Source organism: Gymnoscopelus microlampas (genome assembly GCF_963454915.1).
Source record: "Gymnoscopelus microlampas genome assembly, chromosome: 6".
NCBI classification, from domain to species: domain Eukaryota; kingdom Metazoa; phylum Chordata; class Actinopteri; order Myctophiformes; family Myctophidae; genus Gymnoscopelus; species Gymnoscopelus microlampas.
The window spans coordinates 43,306,506-43,332,656 of NC_139943.1; the positions used below are offsets into that span (position 1 = coordinate 43,306,506).

The 26,151-nt window shown below is 42.8% G+C and overlaps 2 protein-coding genes across 2 annotated transcripts; one reads left to right on the forward strand and one right to left on the reverse strand.

Moving 5' to 3' along the window:
- Positions 1 to 3,973: 3,973 nt before the first annotated feature.
- On the forward strand, positions 3,974 to 20,516 carry smad3b (SMAD family member 3b). Its single transcript, XM_084058922.1, has 9 exons — positions 3,974 to 4,393; positions 9,717 to 9,910; positions 10,019 to 10,153; positions 10,387 to 10,455; positions 10,544 to 10,597; positions 14,842 to 15,054; positions 15,180 to 15,317; positions 15,465 to 15,609; positions 18,609 to 20,516. The coding sequence occupies exons 1-9, from the start codon at positions 4,191 to 4,193 to the stop codon at positions 18,730 to 18,732; spliced, it is 1,275 nt and encodes a 424-aa protein (XP_083915048.1). The 5' UTR covers positions 3,974 to 4,190; the 3' UTR covers positions 18,733 to 20,516.
- A 114-nt stretch (positions 20,517 to 20,630) lies between these two features.
- On the reverse strand, positions 20,631 to 25,370 carry aagab (alpha and gamma adaptin binding protein). Its single transcript, XM_084058923.1, has 10 exons — positions 25,192 to 25,370; positions 24,539 to 24,729; positions 23,617 to 23,713; positions 22,782 to 22,871; positions 22,590 to 22,673; positions 22,400 to 22,479; positions 22,191 to 22,287; positions 21,960 to 22,064; positions 21,624 to 21,673; positions 20,631 to 21,286 (listed from the first exon to the last, which is right to left on the reverse strand). Exons 1-10 carry the CDS (start codon positions 25,292 to 25,294, stop codon positions 21,209 to 21,211), a joined length of 975 nt encoding a protein of 324 aa, XP_083915049.1. The 5' UTR covers positions 25,295 to 25,370; the 3' UTR covers positions 20,631 to 21,208.
- Positions 25,371 to 26,151: the final 781 nt, after the last annotated feature.

The following is a 26,151-nucleotide window of genomic DNA, read 5'->3' on the forward strand; positions in this document are numbered from 1 at the left end:
TCATGTTATTTGCCACAGCAAATTCCCAGTATGAACCTAAAATTACCTGGCAGTAAAGCCTTACTGATTTAGAGTCTCCTTCTGATTCTAAATGTATCGTACACAGACAGTGCACATCAGCAGCATTGTAGCTAACATTCCCTTATGTTTCAATGGCATCATAGAGGAAATGCAAACTTATCACTGCTTATCAAATGAGGCTCAATTCTGGGAGGCAGACTCTTTAGAAAAGGGAGATATAATGTGTCGGACAGAGGGACACGCAATGGGGAGGCAGACAGGGAGAGAGAAGGAGAGGGAGGTATGGAGCTGGAGGATGAGGATTTGAGGGTGTTTTGGTTTAGGGCAGCCAGAGGGAGGGAGCCGGAGGTCACTGCTGTCCCAGATTTGGAGGTGTCACCGTCTGGGAGGAGATTGATGGCTGCAAGCAGTAGATAACAGCTTGCTGTGTGAAGGCAGATTAAAAAGCATGCAGAGATTGTAGGGGAGAGCCTGACCCCACCCTGATTGGGCTGCGGAGTCTTTGGCTGAACAGCCACTTCTCATTCTAACACACTGCAATTAGCTGCTCAGGCAATTATAGGTTTCTAGAGGGTCAATGTGAGCTGCTCTGAATCTCTTCATCATACAATATGCTTGTGAGTTATCATTCACCACAAGACAATCTCGCTTAGTATAGTGATTACAGCAGAACTGGGGTATAAATGGGTGAGGAAATACGCAAAACAGCTTGTATATATTGCTATTTCACAAGGTAGTGTTCCAATTTCACATTTGTGAAAATGTTTTTTGGAGTACATCCAGGGCTTTCCCATATGGACACACAAAGGCCATATTTACTATGACCCATACCCCTACCCTGTCTAACTATTCTTGGTCCAGCGGTCCAGCTGATCGCACCCCTCCCCAACACCCCACCCTTTTTGGTTCCCATGTCTGTGAGTGGTCTATCACAATGCCATTGTTATCCATCAGATTGTCTGCAGTCATTACCTATTCAGCCAGCCATTGTGCCTTTTGTCCAAAATCATTCTTCACTCTGTCCCTAAGACCTTCCTCTGCCTGCTGCGGCCCATCTGCCCCTCCCGTCTGACATGTTCTACAAGAGCCCCCCATGTCTCTCTTTCTCACACACACACGCTCTCAAACACTCAAACACAGACTAACACACGCTAAAACACACTCCACACCAGCTGTCCGGCTCATGTCCCTTGGGTGTGAAAAGGTGCAGGGCTAGTGCAAGCTATCAAAGTACACACATGGCAGCAGCCACACCACAAATCCCCAACCTGTTCCAGAGGCTTCTGTGGAGAAAGGAGCATCAGCGTGTTGCTGCTGTCATTTCCTTTTTGACTGCCGTGTTACTGAATCCTGTTGAGAAATTTGCTCTTATCATTGTACATACATCAAGCATTTCGTAACTTGACACAGGAAACAGGCTAAGTAGTCTAAACAGAGGAAGTGCAAACATTTCACAAATAATCTGGAAATGGCATCTTTCTAAAAAAAACTCTTCCTTCAAGTACAGTATTGTGTTTATCAATGGGTAATAATATTCACAGTACTGACTAGTAGCTGACTTCATTGCAAAACTTACATTGTTTTTGTCATTGCCAGGATTGCCACAATATTTACTTAACAAGAAGGAAGTAAGAAGCCATGCCAAATGTTTGCACGAAAATAGACGCTAGTAGTCATTGATGGAGGTTATAAATAGAGAGAAGGAAAAGGGGCCACGATGAGCTTCTGGACGGGGGTATTTATAGCATAGGTACACTGTCACTGCTGTTTACCAGGAGGCGACAGCCACGGTTGCACTTATCAATAACACCATTAAACCGACCCCCAAATAGCAACATATGCCCGGTCACCGCATCTCTTTCTGCAAAGATGCATCCAAGGTGAAATTAAATCACTTTTATGAGGGGATCAAAAGGATGACTTGTTGCGGTATTCTATTTATGGACACTGCGATTGTAAAAACTGGATCACCTTTCAGTGTTGACATATCTCTGATTGCAAATATTTCTTCCCTTTCCTGACAGTATAAGTTTAAGACATTATTTGGAGGTAAGACTTAACTGGACAAAAGTTAAGACAGATTATATTTTTAGTATGGCCCTGTCAGTCACTTAAATACAAGGTTATATAAGTCAATTTACCCTATTCATAAGAAGTAAAGTAAGAAAATGATGACACACCATGTAGATATTGATGTGCATCAATATGCACGATTTTGTCCACAATTCCATGCTGTATTGATGTGGTACCTTAGGAAAGACAACAGGCAAACGTTGATCAAAATAACAATTATTTAATTAAGTAAAGCAGATGTTTAACAATAACTTAACTCTTGAGAGCATTACATGAAACCATTTAATGTTACACTCTCAAGAGTTAAAGATCTATTAGGGTCCATTTGGTTACCAACTCTCCATCATTTAGCTGGGACCCCCTCAAGGACCACTGGTTGAGATTACCACTGTGCTAGAGTGCTTGTGTGGGCTATTATTGTCTACAGCCCCCAATCACATATACAGGGTAAGGTAGGTGGGGAAAAACAATAACATCTCCTCTTCTGTGTTTATGTTGTCAGAGTTAGTGTAAAATGATGACTTACACAATACTAAACACATTTTCCCATACATCACTTTCATTGTCTGCAATGGTGGAAAGTAACTTTACTTAAGTACTGTACTTAAATATAATTGTGAGGTACTTCTACTTTACTGTAGCTTTTCCAAAATTCAATATTACTTCTACTCCACTACATCTCAGAGTCAAATATTGTACTTTTTACTCCACTGCAATTATTAGAACACTTCAGTTACTAGTTACTTTGTAGATTTGGATTATTATCACAAAACATACATTAACCACTTCAGCCTTATTTAAACTTTGGCAAGTGAAAATAGACGATCTTCAAGCTCACAACGCATCGCATCGCGAGCTTGTAGATCTGCTGTTCAAAAAGATGTTTATACATTTGAAACCTGTGAAATGGGACATTCTGCATAATTGGTAAGTTTGGTACTTTTACTTTTGGAAATAAGTATATTTTGATGCCAATACTTTTGTAGGCTAAATTTACTCAAGTATATTTTGAATTTTGGACTTTTACTTTTTTTTAACAAACAGAAGTAACACATTTGTGCACTTTTACCATCACTGATTGTCTGTTATATATGGACAGTACAATAACAACATCAGAGGAGGTGGGTCATTCAAACACAGATGAAAGCTCTATCAAAATTACTCACAGTGGCCACAGAACCAGCGGAAAATGCTCAATTTTACCTTCAAAATAGAAGCATTTTTGATAAAAAAAAAAAAAAACGTATTGGGGTTGGACCTATAATATATTGTTACTGGAAAAATACATAAATGTAGTCCATTTCTTGTTTGCATTTAACCAAGCAAGGCAAGATCAAATCTCACAACAGCGGCCTGGCAATTTGTGGCGAATGAATTAGGTAAAATATACACCGGAAGTCATTATTTTTCTGCGTGTCTCACTTGGTCTCACATGACGCTGTTTGGGGTGCGAAGCCAGGGTTGCCATGTCCACTTATTATAAGCGACTTTGGGCTTCTTTTTCTGTGCTTGCTTCCCCCAAAAAATATTAATATTTAAGCCAGTGGTTCTCAAATATTTTCATTTCATGGACCCCAAAAATATTTGTTCCCTAAACCCCATGCACCTGACCTGAACATGTTTTGTGCCAGGGTGCTCCGTACCACATTTTCTTTCATTATTTTTTTTGAAAATAGCAGACATAACTTTTGAAGTTCAAACCTATAATATATATAGCAGTCATATTATGTCTGCTATTTGAAAATAGCAAACTTTGAAGTGCTAGTCGGCGTCGCTAGCCTACTCGCTTCTTTTGGGCTTGTTTACATCGCAGAATCTGGCAACAGAGGTGTAAGGCTGGAAGCTTCATTCAACTCAAGACAAGTTGAACGGAGTGGATCCAGTGAATGTGTGTTTAGTGCATCTGCCAAGCAGCAGCAGTAGGCTACTAGGCTACAGAACCCTGGCGGTGTCTGGCACTCTTTTTTAGCCTATATTTAGTTAGTTAGTTAGCTAGCTATAGCTAGCTGGCTGAAATAACGTATTACATGCGTGTTTTTTTAGCGACATAATTCGTTAACCAGAACGTAGACTTCACTTAACCTAAAAAAAAAAAGATGTCCATATTACCGTTCACTCCCCCCATCGTTAAGAGGCTCCTGGGCTGGAAGAAAGGCGAACAGAACGGACAAGAGGAGAAATGGTGCGAAAAGGCTGTCAAAAGTCTCGTGAAGAAGTTGAAGAAGACGGGGCAGCTGGACGAGCTGGAGAAATCCATCACCACACAGAATGTCAACACCAAATGCATCACCATACCCAGGTAACAACACCAAATGCATCACATCACCACCAGACCTAGCGCTGGTCCATGTAGCGTTAGAAGGAGGAGAACTGATCCTTCTAACGCTATGGACCAGAGCTACGCCATACCCAATACCATGTAACAACACATAATGCATCACCATACATACCCAGGTAACTCATAATGCATCACCATACATACCCAGGTAACTCATAATGCATCACCATACATACCCAGGTAACACATAATGCATCACCATACATACCCAGGTAACACATAATGCATCACCATACATACCCAGGTAACACATAATGCATCACCATACAAACCCAGGTAACTCATAATGCATCACCATACATACCCAGGTAACACATAATGCATCACCATACATACCCAGGTAACATAAGGCATCACCATACTCAGGTAACAACACCAATGCTCTCAGCTAGCCAGCTGCATAATGACAGTTGGAGACTTATTCAACCACAACGTTATTTAACATAAACATGATGCGTCCCACACACTTTCTGTATGAAATGCATTTATTGCAAGCTAAGTATACAATGAATTAGCATTTAGCTGGGCAGCTAGCTAATATAGAACAAGGGCTATTATTGGCAAGCTGGTGTTTTTATGCTATATAGTGACCCAGGTAACTTAGTTAGTTAATATTCGTTTTGTTTTAGATAGCAACTATATGTTCAGTGTTAAGATACAATAAAAAACATTTGAATTGAAGCAGTCAGTGTGTTGTGGTGTTGTGCAGTGTGTCGCTAGCTGTCATACAGTACAGCTCCGTTTGAACGGTGCAGCTGGCGTTAGCTTAGCGTTAGATTATCCATGGTTTGCCCTACTATCATCACCTGCTATGTGATTGTCTGTGTGAACTGCCTTGAAAATGCTGATAAATGTAGTGTATGTATTTTGAAATACGGTGCACTATCACACACAAGACTGTTTGCGACTTTGCGTTACTTAATGAATAGTCTACATCTATTTTTTGTTTGAAAAATGTTGACTGAAGTGAAGAATTGACATGGCCTTTATAGGGGGTTCAAGAGTCAAGATAGTCTGACTATACTATTGTATGCATGCAGCATGCAGCATGGATCCGTGTCTGGTCTTTAGCTGCTGTCCTCCATGGTAACTATGCATTTAGCGGCTGTCATCCTTTCGTTTTTAAGCCTGTTACGTCACAGTCAGTTTACACAACCCACGGCAAGTGTGGTTCGAATCATTTTAAAATATAAGTCGGCGAAACTGGTAAAGCAAATATTAACAAAAGTGATAAGAACTTCTCTGTTTATGGTGGACATTCTTTGATAGTGGGGCAGCTTTTCAAACGAGACATAGCTCAATATCATTCTGTATATCTAACTCTAATTACATCTTATATCTTTATCTCAATTGTAAATTGTGGACAGTCTCGATCTTAATCTCACTGTTTTAGTCTTAATGTGTTGTCTTGACTGAGACAGTCTTGTCTACAACACTAAGAAGTAGCAAGGATTTCTGATATATCTGAAAAAGTCAGCCCCACTGTCCTTGCTACATTTCATAGTTCATCAACTTTTACCCAGGATAGTAAATGTAGGCCCGCTCACACATGCTGGACCGGGTGGGGGTGGATTGCTGGTTGTAGCTGGGCGCTGACTCAGAGAGGGCTGGGACAGTGTTTAGACTAGAGAATTTGTCTACTCTGGGAAAGTTGGAATGAATTCTTGCTGTGGGTTTCCCCACATGATGGGATAGCCATCTAACACCAACCGTGTTTTTCCCTCCTCTGTGCTGTGCAGGAGTATCTGTGCATTCACCTGAATGATTGTATTTAGATTAGAACTTAGACCAAGTTACAGTATCGTTGCCACTTGTGATTGTGCACGTGTTGGACCATTCTCTTCTCCTTGTATAGGAATGTTGCCACACACACACACACACACACACACACACACACACACACACACACACACACACACACACACACACACACACACACACACACACACGACACGACCCACCACCCCTTCTGCTGCATACAACCACATGGCCACATCTTGGCTCTGTGAAGTGGTGTAGTGTAATGGGAAGAGCTACAAACAATACAATGACACCCATGGTAGCTTAATGTTACTGTGCTGCTCTGTCAGTCCTACCATCTTCAGCCTCTATTGTCATTTGTTGTGAAATTCAAATTATTTTTCTTTTTCTGGTTAATATGTTTTTGTTAAAATGCATATTTTAATATATTTATGGAATAGAAACCGGAACACTAATGACTTTATAATTATAGACATACCCGTAGTGTACAAACATTAATGAATACGGATTTGTATATCTGATGATCAAGCCGGCCATCATGTACTGTATGTACAGTAGCAGTAGAAGTCTGTAGTACATGGGTGGTACTGGTAGCTCACACCGAGATGAGGTTGCTCAGTGCTTGGGAATGTGCTGCGGGCCCGTAGGGAGGGCGTGGGCCACTGTTTGGTTTGTGGTTCACTTCCAGCATGTACAGAGGCTTGAGGGGTGCCTAGCTATATGTGTGGGATTACAGTGCGACTCTATACTTAACAAGCATGCTTTGTGCTGCACTGTCTTTGCATCCTAGGCTCTAATGTGGTAGAGTGAGAGAGAGGTCAGCATTTGAAGTGGCCAATGTGCCTGACCCTAGAAGGAAAACAACAAACAGGACTTACCTATTGCTATCACTATTATGCTAAAAGTCTGTGTTGACATTACAGAGGTTAGATCAGTTTTGTGCCTCATTTACCGGGAGGTTTGGCCAAAGCCATTTGCCACATCAATGACATGTTTTGGTCTTCACTATTAGGCTCTGTGCATGACTGTCAGATTTGAACTGGAAACACGTATGGAGCCAGTCAAATGAAGCTATGAAGGTGTTGTGTGTCTCCAGTTCAAATCTGCTGTGGAGCCAGTCAAATGAAGCTATGAGATACTGACCCGGAACAGGAAACGGGAATGCCACCTTCTGGAAAAGGGAATAACTGCAGTCATGCACAGAGCCTGTTGAATGTAGCAATGTTATCTATATAGTAGGGCTGTGCAATTAACAGAAAATATATCGAAACACATACAGAATTCTGCTTAAACTTAATCTTGCTGATGTGTGTCAATCGATTAATCGAGAAGCAGGGTTTATTAATTGTTTACTAATCATAATCCAGGCAAAAGTTTGAAATAATTGTGATATTGATTTGAAGTCTATAAGGCCCTAGTCTTGGGTTGGGCCTGCAAATTATAGGCACAGTTATATACAGTATATTGGCTTGCTGTTGTGATAATGACCATCAGTGCTACATTGGCAGTGTTGTGTTGGTGTATTTATTTCCCCTCTATACAGCTTTTGAGGTAGGGCTGGGCGTGGGCGATATGGACGAAAGCAGATTTCACAATATTTCAAATTTGCTTTCACACAATATTTAGGTTACATGATGAGTGTTTGATAAATAATCTTCAGTAATGCCTATATAATTGGTTGGTAAAACTTATATCACAATTTTACAATATCTCCCAGATGGAATCTAATCTTATCACAATATCAATAATATATTGATATATTGCCCAGCCCTAGTTTGAAATGTAATCTACAAGTGTACCATCAGCTATAAGGGATTACCCCTAGACCTAGAGAACCATGACAGAGAGCTAACAAATTGGACCTGAAGAGTAGATCACTGTCACCTCAGTCTTTTTTTCTTTTCTTTTCTTGGTCTTGGTTATAGTGTTTTGGAATATGCAGTTTACTTCACAGCAAGTCATTAATGAGAACATTTTACACCTATAGTGTCTTTACTCTAATAAATGTTGGCAAACACATCAACGTCACGTCAACAGCAACCCCTTAAAGTGGTCGAAACGATGAGCTCCCACAGTCCTCACTGTCACATTTGTCCCCCTGATTTGACGCAAGACCAATGAGTTGGACAAACGTTATACTTGTATCTACTAGGCTCCACTGGAAATACTCTTTAATTTGGACTCATGTTCTGTTTAGCTCTGTTTAGATGAATTTGACATTGACCAATGTGACTACTGCTGCCGGTGCACTTTACTATGTAATCAAGCTGCATGGCCTCGGCTAGTTAAGCTCTCTGCCTCTTCTTGAGATATCTTCTAAGTGTTGATTATCAAGTTTGTGCCATGTTGTCTGTTGTGTGTTTTTGCCATTTCCCATGACATCACTGCCACCCCCTATGAATGACTGCATTCAAGCAAACCTCGCTAATAGGAGAAGGGGTCCAATAAGACTACTGGGTACACTGGTATAGGGTTTCTAAACTCCCACTCAGTTACTTAGTTGGTCACTCAGGAAGGAGCTGTCTAGGTAATAGGGCTGATGATGAGGTTTGGTCATGGCAGGAGCTGAGGCTGTTACAAGAGATTGCGGGGGTCTAAATTTCAGCCCTCATTTTACCCCCACTGCCAGGGGAGACAGCCACGGTGAGGAATAAGAACCATATGTTGCCTGTCTGACAGTTCCACATTGTGCTGTGCTGTTGTGGGCTTCAGGCTGGGATAGAGCCATCACCTCACTGTGCTCTGGCAGAGTGTAGGGATACAGCAACAGACAGTCTTGGCAGATGTGGTTCCATGGCACTGCCGATGGCCCTGCACCTCACAGCCACATCTGTCATGTGGAAAACCTAATAAAAACCTATGGTATGAGGTTTCAGCACTTTCTCTACATTGGGCCTTGAGGCCAAGAAGACCTTTTCTGTATAATCATGGCAGCTTGAATTATACTTTTCTAGGCACATTTGTTTAGAGAGGCCTTTTATTTTGTACAATTTAGGTTTAGGCAATAGGTACAGGCCTGCTTTTGTTTGTCTTCCAAAATGACCTTATTATTTGGCATATGGTGTTTGCATTTGAGACGGTCCATATGTAAGGTGATGTTACCCTGACTGGTGCCCCTGTGTGAGGAGGGCTGGGGGCACGCTTGGTGCAGAATACTCTCTTTCATACCCATGCTAATACAGTGAATGAAAAAGTAAACATTACGTTAGTAGTTTTGGAAAAAAATGGTTTATTTTGAGCTGGTCTGTGGTGAAGAAAATACCATAGTGTGTTCTGCCATCTGTTAGTGTTTATCCTCCATATTAGTGATGACTGATGCTTTATTGGATAGCAAAGAAACCCACAGTGACCTTATCTCCCCTCTTAGTTAGAACCATTGCTCTCAACTTGGTGCATCATCCCAAATCCCTGCCTATTTGAATGAGTTGTTATAAATCCAACATTACCCACAAGAGTTTTGAACCGTATGTCCATCTAAGCATGCATCAGCTGTCTCACTGGTGTTGGTGGTTGTGTTCCCCAGGTCTCTAGATGGCCGTCTGCAGGTGTCTCACAGGAAAGGTCTTCCCCACGTCATCTACTGCCGCCTGTGGCGCTGGCCCGACCTGCAGTCCCATCACGAGCTGAGGGCCGTCGACCTCTGCGAGTTTGCCTTCCACACCAAAAAGGATGAGGTCTGCGTCAACCCCTACCACTACCAGAGGGTGGAGACACCAAGTGAGTGTACTAGTGATCATGTACTGGAAATTGTTCTGTATTGTATACCAAATATAGTATATACCATAGTAGGCCGTGATCAACATTTTTGTGTCTGCGTCTCTCCAGTTCTGCCTCCTGTCCTGGTACCGCGGCACACGGATATCCCCACAGAGTTCCCACCGCTGGATGACTACAGCCACTCCATCCCTGAGAACACCAACTTCCCAGCTGGCATTGAGCCCCAGAGTAACTATATCCCTGGTGAGAGGCAGCTTCGAACTAATTCTACAATCTAGGACACTGACATGTACTAGCTTGCAAATGATTCAGGAGTTGTTTAGAGTAAGTTCAGCTAGGGTGTTGGCTTCATGAAGTCACAGTGTATAGGACACATCAATGTGTGTGGAGACTCCGCAGTGCACATTTGCTCTGTGGTTTGTTGAGGTTAAGTGTTTGTGTGTAATATGTGAACATACTGCGTGTATGTATTCCAGAGACTCCTCCACCAGGTTACCTGAGTGAGGATGGCGAGACCAGTGAGCTTAACCACAGCATGGACACAGGTAGGACATGTAAATGAATAGACAACACAGATCAGTACTGTAACTGTTATAGTTTCTGCATTAATCCGATCTTCACTTTCCTTTTCAGGTTCGCCCGGTAGCCTGTCACCGAATCCTGTCTCACCGGCAACTAGTAATCTCGGTAAGCCAACACTTTGATGTGCCAACAACACAGAATTCTTATTTTTACCCGGTAATACCAATTGTCACCCTACAGTTACAACTAATTAACTCATTGTACTTGATGACTTATTGCTGACACATTTGTGTAGGTTATGGTTGTAAATGTGTAAAATCTATGAACAACAGCTGTTATCTTAAGGTGTCAAGAGCGAGATAGTCAGCGAGTAAATGAGCAGGAGAGTGAGATTTCATGAGATTTGTAACCTTAGCATGCTCTTTTTGACAACTTTAGCTTGCTCTTTTTACTTGAGGAAAAAGGCATTTATGCGCTTGGTGAAGGAAAATGCTTTTGTATTGGAGCTTGGGATCTTCTGGCATTTCTCCCACAAATACAGAAAAGACGATTGTGTCGATTGGCTATTTACGCATTGTACACATTTCAACCAATCCAGTAATGTGAGAAATTGAGCCAGACTACAAAACAGTACCTTTCAGAGAGTGGTCACTACATCTGAGAAGTGCATGCATCTATTAAAACGGACAAAAAAGAAATCATCTAGCTTATCAGTCAAAATGCTGATTCCGATAATTACAAAAATGACAAATATTGGATCGGAAAATTGCCTGGAACGATAATCGGTTGACCCCTAATCTGGATGTTACAACATGAATGTATGCTCAAGTTTCTTTAAAGTCATTAACCTGAACCATCCAGGAACAATGGATTTCCCTCCTCCTAATAGTACCTGATGACCCTTTGCCTGTCCTCCTCACACGTGCAGTCCTGACGTCTCCCTCTCAGATCTATAAATACCTCTCCTACCCTGTCTGGATTGATTTTAATCTGCGGCAGGATTATATCTGACATGTTCTTCCGGTAACTTTATATTATTTACTGGTCGCGCTTTACTCCGAGATATAGCGATATATCAGCATGGTGATGGTGTCTTGACCATAGGTAGCAGTGTCATCTTGAAATGAGAACAGACTAACAGGAAGATACAAACTCACTTCTGGCACTATCTAACTATATAAATGGCGACCGACTTCCGCACCCTCGGTGTCCACACCCCACAGCTCTGTTATCGAATAAACAACGCACCGCCAGACCACATGTCGCCAACTGACTCGCCACGGCGGCCGCGCTGAATTTACGCCTCGCGTAGGGGACATCTCACTGTTCACTACACCTTTTCCACCGCGCAACATAATTAATTCTACTCACCAAATGTCGGACAAAACGGAAGGGGAGGCAGCTTCGTACCGTTTACCGTGCGCACGACCTCATCACCACAACAGCAGGCAGCCGCTGCGGGGGTTTTTTCCTTTTTTTCCAAACTTTTTTTTTGGTCACCATTTTCTCCAGGCACCATTTCTGCTGTAACGTCGGGTGTTTCTTTTCACCAGCCAATCACCTTTCACGTTGCCACGTCCGTTGCCACGTCGCGCTGACGTACGCTAAACAAGCGCTGCCGTGCGCACAATGCAAACGAGCCCAAAGGCGCGCAAAAATAAGCCGACCATTGCTTAGACACAAAGTCAGACCTGGCAACGCAGCCTAGGCCAATCATGTGTGAGAGATCTACAAGCTATGGGGCAGAGACGCCACCGTATCTTAGCAACAACTACAGCGCTCACTCTCATTGGTCCTGTCACGCTAAGAGCAGTCTCCAGACAATGGCATCGCAGACAGCTTGCTGTTACTGCTGTAGCCATCACAGGCAGTTGCAGCACGACGGACAGGGCGCTGTGATAGCTGCCATGTCGCTAACGCTAACCTGGTTGTCATGCCTGCAGCGGCTGTGCAATCACTTTGTCAACAATGCACGTTCGTGTGGTCAATGTCTATATTGCTGCTCAGTTCGTCCATTGTAGATGGTGTATGTTTGTGTGTGTCTTCTGGAGAACTATGTAGCTCCACAGCAACTACAGTAACTAACGTAATGGCAGGACCGCCCCGTGCAACGCATGTTAGGCTGCATTATGGTCATGTAGTAATTTCAGATAATTTCGCTCCGATTACAGCAGTGTTTATCAACCCTTTCACGCCCCCCCCCCCCCCCCCCCCCCACACAAATACACGTACTTGATCTGGGACCCCCCCATTCTGTTTGACTCCGTTCCACAAGTAAATATTGTGAAAATAGCCGATCTACAAGCTCGAAACGCCTCACGTTGAGAGGCTTTGTAAGCTTGGAGATCGGCTATTTTCTACATGATTGCCTCTTTCTTACATTCTTTGCCAATGTGGCCCATGTTTTCATAGCATAGTTTATTGACTACTTCTGTTGCAGAAATGGCCATTTCCTTTACTTTCGTTTTTTTATTGTCTCCGCCAGGCCGAAAGGCATGGCGCAAGACTATGTTTCACCCCCTGTCCGTCCGTCTGTGATAGCTAATCTCTCACATCGTTGACTTGATCGCAGCAAAATAACAGCCCTATGTGGAGAGTCAGTGAGAGCTGGATAAACGACGTAAAATGTGTCAAAAGGAGTCTGTACGGCTGTCGATAAATGAACACATGACGTCGGTGGGAGAGGAGATATTGTGTCTTTTGGACAAACAGCAGCGTGGTGCTGATGTTTGTTGTGTGAAGCAGCTTAATGTCAGAGTGTTTGTGTTGGAGCGCCTCAGTGCGGCTGCAGAGTTCATGTGCAACCTCTTCCACAGAGACACTAGAAACTCTGCTGGGGAAAAAAAACACTGCTGGGCATTGACTTTCCTATGGACATTGATCTACACACTGCAGGTATATCTGCTACACACACAACATCAAACTACACACTGCAGGTATGATGCAGCGTTTGCATTACAGCCAGCATGCCAGCGTAGTTCCCATATGGTTTCAAGGTGGGCTAAACCATATGGACCCCATGTCAGCAATGTCAGCGGCATCCACTTCAGTCCCAACTGCGATGCCCATGCAGGCTATAAGTAGCTTCTACCTGGCCCTTAGGTGGGCCCCAACTAGCCATGTTTATGTGGGACCAAGGCGGGTCCTAACTGGGTTTGCCCATGCAGGCTTTAACTGGGTTCTACCTGGGCCCTAGGTGTACCCTAACCAACCACAGTGCAGTGCCCATCGCTCCAATTGTTGTGATGTCAGGGCTCTCCATACTGCACATTGGTGGAGGAGGAGGGGCCGCAGGGCGACCGCACACATCGCTGAACCAATGGTAGCCCACGGATGTTTCCTCTGTGGATTTACAATCTGCCCCTCTATGCCACATATCATCCGCACTACAGGGTCTTCACTGACCGAGCCACGGCCCCACTGACCCTCATGACGCTACGCCACTTAAACGTGCGGCAGCATGCGCTGGGTTGCCAGGTTTGCACAGCCTGCGCCAGAAACAAGCAACCACCTTCATGAAAAAAAAAAAAACACCGAAATGGTCCGCAATGTTCCAGGGGTGTCCCCGCGCGTCCCAACACTCCACAGGGGGTCAGTGGACCATCAGGGGGTCCGCGGACCCCCTGTGGACCCCCTGAAACATAACAAATATTATTTCTTCACATTTTTTCCTTTTTCAAAACATTTTTTCCACAGTTTCACTCCGGCGATTTGGGTCCCCCAATATACACACGGCCACGCTGGGCCCCGTGCGCGGCTGGGGTTGAGGGGGGCGTAGCCCCCCGAAACTCTAGTTGTTCATAAGTGCTCAGAGGATTTACATTATGAATGAATGGGAAGTGTGTTTTAGGGAGTGAAAGTGTCCTCATGCGAGTGTGAGAGAGTGTATTTACAGTGTGTGTGTGAGAGAGAAAAATAGTTGAGTGAATGAGAGAGAGAGATGATAATATACAGGGGCAGCCGACTGGGTCTGGGAGGCTGAGCCCCAGGGCAGTAACACAGGAAGTATAGTATGAATGGAGTCTTTGTCTCTGGCCTATCGTAGTCCCGTGGAACGGCCAGCTACAGACAGCCCAAGGTAATGTAATAATGATAATATCCTGTTGCCCGGTTATTCTATATGTGTGGAAAGCCACCGGGGGGAGTCATTGTAAGAAAAACTTGATAAACAGGCACGTCACCTGACTGGGGGACATGCAGGTCATGGGAAAACGCCACAGAGGAAAGTTCAAAGGGAACACATTTATCAGCACTGAGCATCGCCACATGGTTGTTTGCCCTCAGACCTTTTTGAACTGCTTTCACAAACCTTAATTCCTGTCTCACAGACCCCTCACTGTGTTCACCCACTCTGCTTTCTGTCTCTCCATCTTAACCCCCCCCCCTCACCCTTTCCTGCTCTCTTGCAGACTTGCAGCCCGTGACGTACTGTGAATCTGCCTTCTGGTGCTCTATCTCCTACTATGAGTTGAACCAACGGGTGGGAGAGACCTTCCACGCATCGCAGCCCTCCCTCACGGTAGACGGCTTCACAGACCCATCAAACTCGGAGCGCTTCTGTCTGGGCCTGTTGTCCAACGTCAACCGCAACTCGTCTGTGGAGCTCACACGCAGACACATAGGTTGGTATGCTGGTTTCATTTCACCAGGACACAGACACCTACATAGGCTCCGATCTAACATGTTTTGTGAAAAGTAAACATTTACAGTGGCACTGAGCTGGTCTCTATATTGTTCTGTCTCTCAGGACGGGGAGTGAGGTTGTACTACATCGGAGGAGAGGTGTTTGCAGAGTGTCTCAGTGACAGTGCCATCTTTGTCCAGAGTCCCAACTGCAACCAGCGCTACGGCTGGCATCCGGCCACCGTCTGCAAGATCCCTCCAGGTCAGCTTGAGAGGATACACACCATACACTACACACTGAAGTGACCAGGGCATGACCGATACCCCAGTGACCCACTGGCACTCATAATTTGTGCTTCTCAAACACAAGTAAACTGAGTGTGTGCGCATGCATGTGTTTGTTTCTCAGGCTGCAACCTGAAGATATTTAACAACCAGGAGTTTGCTGCCTTGCTGGCCCAGTCAGTCAACCAGGGCTTCGAGGCCGTCTACCAGCTCACTAGGATGTGCACCATCCGCATGAGCTTCGTCAAAGGATGGGGAGCAGAGTACAGGTAAATTAAGATTTTTGATTTGAAATAAATCTAATGGATAGGTGGTGCTGAGCACCTCCATGTGCACTATCTCTGGGGGTCACAAATAATGAAATGGAATCATCTTTCTTTTTTTTTTTTTAATTATAATTTTTATCCCGCGATTTTTGTAACCCATTTTTTTCACCCGGTGCCAATTTCCTAAGTGATCCTGGGCGGGAGGCATGCGTTAATCCGACAGACCTTTTCTCCGACTATGTGGCATCCGCGTGCGGTTAGGGTTAGGGTGAGGGTTTGGTTCGGGTTTAGTATTGGAAACGTCGGAGCGCTGCGCTGTCGGAGGAATGCGCTGTCGGACTAACGTAGTGCACCCATCCTGGGCGCTACACCAGCCCTACACCAGCGCTACACCAGTCCCCCACAGCCAGGGAGGCCAGGGCCGAGCTCATGCTTCCTTCAGTGCATGAGAGCCAACTGACCTTCTTGTCACCTGACAGGGGGGAGTTTCCCTGGTTGGACGTAGCGCGTGGAAGGAACACGTTATTCCAACCAGTTCCCTTCCCCTCCATCAGGCGCCCCGGCTGTCATGGGGGAGGCGGTATAGCGACCAGGATTACTACATGTTTTTGTGAGGGTATTAACTACCCTAGGAGACACGGGGAGAACATGCAAACTCCACACAGAGTAGGCCCTTTCGCCAACCCCACCCTGGGTATGAGCGCTGATGACGCGGAGGAGAAGACACGCCCCCAGCGCCCACAGCGTCCCTGGCGGGAATCGAACCCAGGACCTTCTAGCTGTGAGGCGACAGCGCTACCGACTGTGCCACCGTGCCCCTCAATCATCTTTCTTTAGCTCAGTTTGATAATAGATAGTAATGTTTAATGATCAAGTTTGAAATGAAGTATAATATATATTATATATATAATATATATTCTACTATTTGCCTTTCCAGAGTTTTTAATGCTCTGGAGGAACTGACCTCTGCACATGACGTGTGAACATAACACGGCTTGCTGTGTTTCGGGTACAGAATAAAATTCCCTCAAAATGGGCGCCTTCTGGCCTAGCGGTTCAGGCGCATACCACATATAGGCTCTAAGCCTGACAGCGTGTTGCGGGTTCGATTCCTGTTCCCGACAACCTTTCCTGCGTGTCTCCCCGTCTCGCTCTCTCCCTCTTTCCTGTTCATCTTTACTTCAACATCAATGAAGGTAGAAAAGGTCCCCAAAAAACATATCTTTAGAATTCCCTCAATTTAAGTAATGCAAGTTACTGTAAGTTTTAAAAGAATAAGAGTGAAAGATTAAGCCGTATCTGTACCGAGGGGAACAATTACAAACCAGGCCCAGCATTTCATTTTTAAAGAGATGTACATTTGTGTACCACTGGATATTGTAGAACTAGAGTTAGTTTACATAATATGTATTCAACAGTGGTATATTTAACCAAAATTAATTCATATCAGCAGCCTGAAATATCACATTTTCAAGTTGTTGAATAAGCAAATAATTTGCAACAAGCAGAGGCCTGCGATGACGGCTTTCTTGGTTATGTATGCAAACTGTCAGCTATTTACCAAGGTTGAGTAATGGCAGCATACTTCTTCACTGTTCTTGGCTCAGAATTCTACAGGCTTGAGCAGGACCCTGACTCAGTAACTATGACCAGGGCCTTCTCCGCTCTCACCCTGCACCCCCTCTTCTCACTGCTGCTTACATAAACAGAGTGGACGATGAGGGAAACTGTCAGGCTGTGCAGTGCATTCATGGCTTGAGTAATCCTCTGGGTGTGGGGGGCCTAGAGGGGCCCCTCAGTGAGCCTGGCCCTCTCTGCCCATGGTTCTTCTCCTGAGAGGAGCCGTCACTCTGTAGACACTACAGCATGTGGAGCCACTTACAGCCTGGCTCTGATTACACCGCACAACCCACTCTACCTTTCTCACGCAGGCTCCCTATCTTCTCACTTCTGCTGTCTCCTCCCCTGTTCCGTAGCTCACGGAAAAAAAACAAAAAACATTCAGAGTTTACTCTGGTGGGCCTGTCAACTTTTCCTACCTTTTTTTTCCAGCATTTGTTTGTACATCTCAAAATGTCCTTCCTTAATGGCTCCTTTCCTCTTACCACAACATATTGGGCTGTTTACATTATAGCATTATATTTCTTTGTCTCTGCCTGTCTGAACCTACTACTGAACCTATGCAAGACAATCAAATAGTCCTCAACTTAGGGTGTCTGGGATATCCTCTGACTCATGTAAGGACCTAATATTGTTATACTAGTAAAGTTTATTTTCCTGCAGACATCCGAGTTACATGTCAATGACAAGTGTCTGTTTCACTGCATTTGAGATGGCTGAAACATGTCATCAGTGAGTGGTTGAGCTCAAGCATGACAGAGACGCTATCGGTGGTGGTGGGGCTTTGGTCTATATGGCCAAAATGGGTTTTTGGAGTGGGGGTCAGACAAGGAAAAAGGACAAAGAATAAATGGATATTGTGCACAGGCAACCGGCAGACTTTTTAGGGGGAGAGGGGGCGGTAAATGATGGGGGAGGGGGTGCAACAGTGAGACGGCAGGAGAGAGTTGACTAATGGGGGAAGAATGCAGAGGAGGCATGCAGTGGCGGAGGGGTGGGAGAGAGTGAGAGGTGAACGCGTTCAGACACCATCTACAACGGGGATTCCCACTGGACTCACTGGAGCAGCCAGTGTTACATTTCTCTTTCTGACACCAAATACCCCAGAGAAGACAAGAATCCTGGTAAAAACATGCATGATTTTAGAAATGGCCAGTAAAATTCTGCTTGTGTGCAAAATTGGGCTTGTGTGCAGAAGAAAGACGTACAGAGTAGAGGATATTTTTTATAACAAAATAAAGTACAATCAAGTCAATTAAGTAAACTTAAAGGTAGGTGAGTGATAAAAACTACCGGTATACGTTTGTGATGTTCTTCTGATGTATTTTGTATGGACATAGATTATATGAACAAAGATGCCCTTCTCTGTCTCTGTCCTCCAGGCGTCAGACAGTGACCAGCACCCCCTGCTGGATCGAGCTGCACCTCAACGGGCCTTTGCAGTGGCTGGACAAGGTACTTACACAGATGGGTTCTCCCAGCATCCGCTGCTCTAGTGTGTCCTAGGACCACCCCACCCACATGCAACACACATAGGAAAACAAGACGCTCTGTCAATGTTAAGGAAAGACAAAAGACTTGGCTCACCAGATCACTCTCATCCCGCATCAACCACCCCAACATTTCACCTCACACACTGTAAAGCACTTTCCTTGTAAGGATAGCATTTCATTTGATGGTTTTGATGACTCATGTGTTGTTTTGTTGTCTCATGCTGAATGGTCAGTCATAGCATGTTAGCAGTAGGTTTTAGAAGGCTGAGCATATTTTACCTATTTCTCTCCCTTCATCGCACATTCAGACAATGTTGTCTGGACATTATGTAATGTTGTCTTTATCGCTGTTAGATAAACGGCATATAAGTTTTCCTTTTTTCCATGTTCTCGTCTTTGTACAGATTCAGTCATCTCTTAAAACATTTCACCATGTTTTGTGTCAGCTAAATTCTATTAATCTTTCAGCTAAAACTATTGTTTATTTTATACTACAGTAAGTGGTGTTTCACTGTGCCACCCTGCCCCCACCACTCTTTTTAATTGTGAATAGGGAGGCTTGTTTATCAACTTAACTTCATTTTGAACATAAAATTACCATTATTTTGGGTAGTGATTAAATGACTTATATATTTGTTAAATATATATTAATATATAATTACTTTACCCAGACTGATAAATGTCTATATTAACAAACTTGTGAAATCCTATAAGTCCTAAAATTGGTATTTTAAATGTTTTTAAGCAAGGAAATAGATAATAGTGCCATTGTGTTTTTCTTGAAAAGGAACCCTTGTATGAAAACTATTTTGATCAATGAAAGAGACATTTTATAAGTTATTTTTGCATACTGTCTTGCATGGGGAATATATTTTTATTATTGCCCCACTAAGATCATTGTACATAAATATTTATAGCTTGCATTGAATCGTGGCGTTACGTTGCTTAGTGGATCCAGCTGACCTCTTGGCATGTAAGAAAATAAATACATGAACAAGTGGGCTTTTGATCTATCAATTCAAGCCAGAATCTACTTTAAAGAAGTGTTGCAAACACTTCAAAGATATATATTTTTGTGCAGAGAAAAGGGAAGGAAGCGCAAGTTCCGCGGGTCAGGTCAGAGGCAGCGTTTAGGCTTAGTGCATTTCTTTGAATCATGACATTGTACCTGTACCATTAATGGAAACGGGAAAAGGACATTATATAATATCCTTTTCAGAATATATGACAAACCACATGTGACAAATGTTTGGCAGTTGTTGACTTGAGCACTGTGTGAACCCTGTGGGTAGAGCACGCACCAGCAGTGTAATGTCCCATTTGAGGTACTTAAGTCTGCAAAAACCTCCTACACCTTTTACCCTACAGTATGCTATGGGGTAAATTACGCATTTCCAACTTCTTTGTGATGATCCATATTAAGCTTTGGTAGTAGTTGGTGTTTTTGCTTGTCCAGTGATTACAGTATATCCCACATTACATGTACAATGCTACAATACAATATAAGGCATGTGTAATCTGCTAGATGTCTTTGAATAGTGTCTGTCCAATCACCATGTGAATATTGCACTTACAAAAAAGACATGTCATGTAATCTATTCAAAGCAGTTACACGGTGCTAAACTAAACATACTGTGTGTACAACAATGCATAATAGTTGGTAGACCTGTATCAGTAATTCTATTCCTTTGTACTCTTGTTACTTAGTTTGTGCTTTTTGTTTTGTTTTATGTACATGTTTTGTTAAATTTATTTTAAAATGACCATTGTTTTGTTATGTGACAATTTAATAAAACTGTAACTGAATGAGTCAAAACTCAGAATAGTCATTGTTCAGACTATAAATCACATAAGCTTACAGTGCGACAATAAGTTTCACTTTTGCAAAACACACAGAAGACCAGTGAAATAAATTAAAGGCGTCTTTAATCATCTATGTTGATTCAACAGAATGTACACTAAATGTCTTACTATTTACTTTTTTTCAATTGGAAGACACACATGTCACTTAGAAAGAAATGTGACATCTGTACCTACACATGGACAATCCAAAGATTTGAAAATCAACCACACAGAATTTATCTATTCAATGTTTTACTTTCACTTGTATTACCATAAAGCCTTCAGGTTCACTAAAATAAAAAAGGTGCAGCCAAGGATCCAGAAGAGGCGGTGAGTTACGGTTAGTGTAACCAATGCACTTAAGAACTGTCCATAGCCTCATGACAGCACTTTTCCATTTCTTCCAAGCAGCTTTCTGTCCCTGATAAGGAAATCCAACTGCTTCCCATTATACTGCAGCATTGCATAATTTAATATGAGGAGACGAAGGGCCACACGGCCATAATGTCACAATGTACCACCTTTCAGTCTTTCTGCAATCCCAGTGCTAGGAACCAGTCCAAAGGGTGCTGCATCTTGAAAGGGCCCTAGGATAGCTCTGATGGACCAGGGGAAAGGATGACTCAGTCACTGGCACTGGCGTTTGTTTAGCTTTCCTCTCCTGATGATAAGCCCTCTATCTCGTCTTCATCCCCACCAATGGCCATCCAAAAAGCTTTTGCAACCTGGAGAACAGATTAAGCTTAATTCGAATCGTCAGATGGAGAATTTTAACTCAAATTGCATTAACACATTTCTTGTTGACCAACAGATTGGGCTGTGCTAAATAATAACTCCCACTTACACATATCCTGGGAATAGATAGAGAAACTGCTAACAAATGCAAGGATACTGTACTCTATTTTCAGATTGTGTCACAATGTGCAACACATTACTGGTAATGCCTTTTTATCTCATTAATGAAAAAAAAAAGAAGCTCTGCACACAACACTATAATAACACTGAACCAATTCATTTTAATTGTGCGGAATCTTGTAGCCAGAGGCGAGTACATTTGCTTACCTTTTCCGCATGAACCTTTCTCTGCTCATGGGGTAAAGATGAAGCTTTGTCTGGAAATTGTAAAACAGAATGCATCTTCATATCAAAGAAAAACAGCACCTACTGCACATGAATTTACACAAATGTCATAACAATAGTAATGCTGTAGGTGATCCTGTGATTCCATATGTCTCATAATGGTTACTGTCCAGGCTTCCTAACCCAATTATGTATTTTGTATAGATATTTGTAGATGGTCCTTTATGACCCAATTTACAAATTGGAAACACCTGATCACTATCAGCTGACTGACACATATAGATGAGTGTGTGTTACATTCACTGGTTCAATGACTACCTTTCATCTCTTTTAGTTTGGTGAAGAGACGCTCAAAGTTCTCCACATCTGCATCCCCTGCTGTTAGATTGGCTAGTTCCTGGATGTCTAAATCAAGCATTGGATCTAAGAAAGGAAACAACTGGTAAATCATTATGTCACATTTATTGGTACAGTGCCTACAAGGCTGAACATACCCTTATAGGTAAATATATTATCCTCATTCTGGTACATAGGCAATGATTCACTCACCAACTATTGTTTCCACCTGTGTGTCTGTGTTGCCACCAGTCTCTGTTACCTTGGCATCATTGTTGTCATTTGCGCCCTCTAGTGGCAAACTAGAAGACTGTCACAGAAATTACAGAACAAAAATATGTTCAAACATGGATTCTCACGTGTTAAATACCCAAAAATAAGGTTTACATTTAAAATCAGTGATGACAAAAAATATGACTGACAGCTGGGTCTGGGCAGCTACGTGGGTTGTTATGCCTGTTGGCCACAAGGTTACTCATTAGGCCAAATCCCTGGTTGTGTTCTGGGAAACAGAGAAAATGTTCAGATACTGAGGTATGTATGTCTACACCAACAGGAATACAAACGGCAAATAATATGATCAGCTGAATTCACGTTGTCACGTTGTCTCACCGTCTTTCATCTCCATATTAGACCACACATTGGCATTGAGGGCCTGTACGATTCTCTTCACTCCCGTAGACTCCGGGAAGTCATCTGGCAAATGCAACCACGACAATATGAATGGGAAAGCAAACATGACGAATATGTAGTATGAATGTAAATATCAATATGAATGAGGTTTAGTTGCCATCCCAAACTCACCATCTTCATCTGGCAACTCCAGAGGATTGAGCTCTACTAGTTCAAAGGCGTGACTCAAACACCACTGCTGTGCTTCATGCCTGGTAACCCCTATAGATTATGAATGAATATATCAATGTCACATGTGGATGACACACACTGTCCTGGGCTTATCAGCACACAAAGAGGCACACTGATTAACCACTTAAGGCAGTGGTCTTCAACAGGGGGGCCGCCAAATCTTTGTGATTGGAACGTTGTTGAACCCTAGCATCCCTATTCTGAGTGGAACATTAGCCAAAAATAGCAGATCTACATGCACACACTGCGAGGCGTTGTGCTTGTAGATCTGCTATTTTTGGCAAAGAGGTTTGGGGTAGAGGGATAAAAGAGCAGACCAAGTACAGAGTGAAAGGTCAAGTTTGCTAAGAATTGATGGTTTAAGTGGTTAAATGTCTGAAAATACACATTAACATAAATACAACATGCACTGATGATAGTGTGCAGTCAAACAAGTCTGAAGCTATATGAAATTATGAAAAGGTTTAATCTAAACACAATTTTATACAATGTAGTGGGGGTCCTTGCTTCATCTCTCTCTCAGCTAAGGGGTCCTTGGCATGAAACACGTTGAAGACCCTTGACTTAATTAAGACCAATACTTTTTTTGTGCGATGAATAGCAAAAATAGCCAATCAACTTAAAAGCTCCCGTGTTCCATCGTGACGCGTTGTGAGTTTGCTTGTAGTGTAGATTGGCTATTTTAGCTTTTGAAAGAAAATAAAAAACATTATCGCCTATAATGACATGCCCAAAATAGGGACACCAGGTTGAAAGTGGTTAGGTTTTTACTCACCACTTTCACAAACTCTGTCACACACCAGAATGAGCACCTCTGGTGTGAGATCTTCCACCACAGATATCCAGGGAGAAAGCTTTTCCAAACCATCCTTCTGTGAACACCACATATGACATGCACAACATTGCATAAGCTGTTTTAGCCCTAGAATGGCTGATATTCCATACAATACATGTATTCTATACACAGCCATAGTACTCAATGCATTTTCTTGGAGGGATCCATTTCGGTGGCATTCTGAATAGTTGTGCTCTCTGTGTGTACTCGCCCAATAATTAATTGCTGCTTTATGGAGTCATCATCTACGTACATTTTAAAGTTATGGCAGAAAACGTGTATTTAGAAAACTCCACCTTTCCACAAGATTCACAAGGACCACATTCTCTTTACGTGATCACAGCAGCACTAACACACGGTAACAGGATAGGTGGGCACCAAGGAAAAGTGGGCACCTCTGTGTTAAATTGGGTATTTTTTCTAAAATGTAAAAAAATATATATATATATTTGGAAACTGTTTTAAAATCAACTATACATTATTAGAACATGCTTAAACATTCGACAATTAAGGTCTAATATTTGTACAATTGCAACAAAACCTGTATATCCACTCATTTTGGGGCATAAACAAGAGGTTGAAGGATAAAATTAAGTCTGGTAATGATGCACCGTGCATGTTCACATCATGTATACTTTATACTTAAGCATTTTTCGAATATTTTATTTTCTAACATTTTAGACAAATAGGTGCCCAGATGTCCCTAGTGCCCACCTATCCTGTATCCCAAACACACCACAAATTGAATGCCTCCACGAAAATGCCTTGAGTGTTCTATGGCGAAATAAGACATTAACTTAAATATCAGTCATTCTAGGCCTAAAGCTGTCTTGGAAGTCAACTTCCTGATGCAGGAACCTACCGATGTGCTGTCAAAGTAAGCTATGAAAGCTTGCATGGACTGAGCAATCTCTGAAGTCATCTGGAATGTGCTTGGCACTGCGCATAGACTGACATCCGCTGTGTAGTATTTGTTGTTGATCGTCCATGGGTACCAAACCACTGACTGTTCTTGCTTGGAGGGCTCTGGCAAACTTTTTGGACTGAGGATGTCTAAAATAAAGAACAATTAAAATCACAAATGTTCTTCTGTCACACGAGCAAGTGAAAATCTAAAACAGGCTACAGTTTACTTACAGAGAGGTAATACAGGAGGACAAACTACTGAAGATGTGTAAAAAGTCTAAGTATATATATTTTTTTTTTCTTAAAATGTCTCGATGAATTGAATGAATACACAGGACCCCAATGTAAACAAGCCGTGCTTTCTTGGGTTTATCCTTTTAGCATCTCTGTGTAAAACTGTACCTCTGTGCTTATTTTTGCTAACTGTTAAAGTATTCAATCAAGACAGGTCAACAACAACATTGTGTTTACTTCGGCACATCACAAGTGAGATCACAAATAGCGTGTCATTAATAACAACACAACAACATATATTGTCGACCTAATGTCACATCAGCGGTGCTGCTCGTCAAGTACATTTCCTGCGATGTCAAGCCTCAATAAACGTACGTTTTATCAGCTCTTCTTCCTTAAAGGAAACATCACAGCTCGTGATGAGCACAGATGGAGGTGTGGTTGGTGTGTCTTCTTCTTCTTCACACGCCGACATCATTGCTGTGTTTACAGTTTAGATCAGACCAGAACCTCTAGAAAGCTACTAGCATGGCACTAGCTAGCATCAGCTACTATTACTTTACCTTTCAACTATGAACCGACGGGACTCCCTCTTTCTTTGGTGTTTCGCCCAGGTGGGCGTGGTTATGTGTCTAAACCTAAACCTAACCCATGCCCTAACCTAACCTCACAGAAAATTAAGTGGTTCCCAAAGGCGTGACCCAAAAGAGAAATTTGATGTCTTCCCGGGACCCAAACTAGTGAAGTTAGCCGATTGTAGATCTAGTTATTTTTTTTTTTGGGGGGGGGGGGTTAAAAAAAAGAGGTTAAAAAAAAGGGATATTTACTTTCGAGTAGCGATGGGTCCCGACCATAGAGTGGTCCCGACTCACTATTTGGGAATCGCTGCCTTTTAAATCTAATCTCAAAACCACGCCTACCTGGGCAAAACACCTGGTAAAGTGAGAGTCCGTAACCGACCGACATATTCTCTTCCGGTGCAAATATCTGCAGTAAACGCCTCATTGGCCACTGGGCCGCTCGTCAACGCCCCCCTTATTATGTAGGGCGGCCAGTGTTGCCATGTCCACTTATTATAAGCGACTTTGGGCTTATTTTTCTGTGAAGTTACATGTAAATATTGGTGGTTGCGGTTTTTTGGGCTTGTTTCTAAAGTGTGGTTGCATATTTTGTATTGTTTAAACCAGTAGTTCTCAAATATTTTTATGTCAAATATATTCGTTTAATAATTAATTTAATGTATGTCCCTAACCCCCCATCTGAAAATGTTTTGTGTCAGGGAGCCCCGTACCAGATTTGTGTTGTTAGACTGTTTCAAAAACATTCCAAATATTC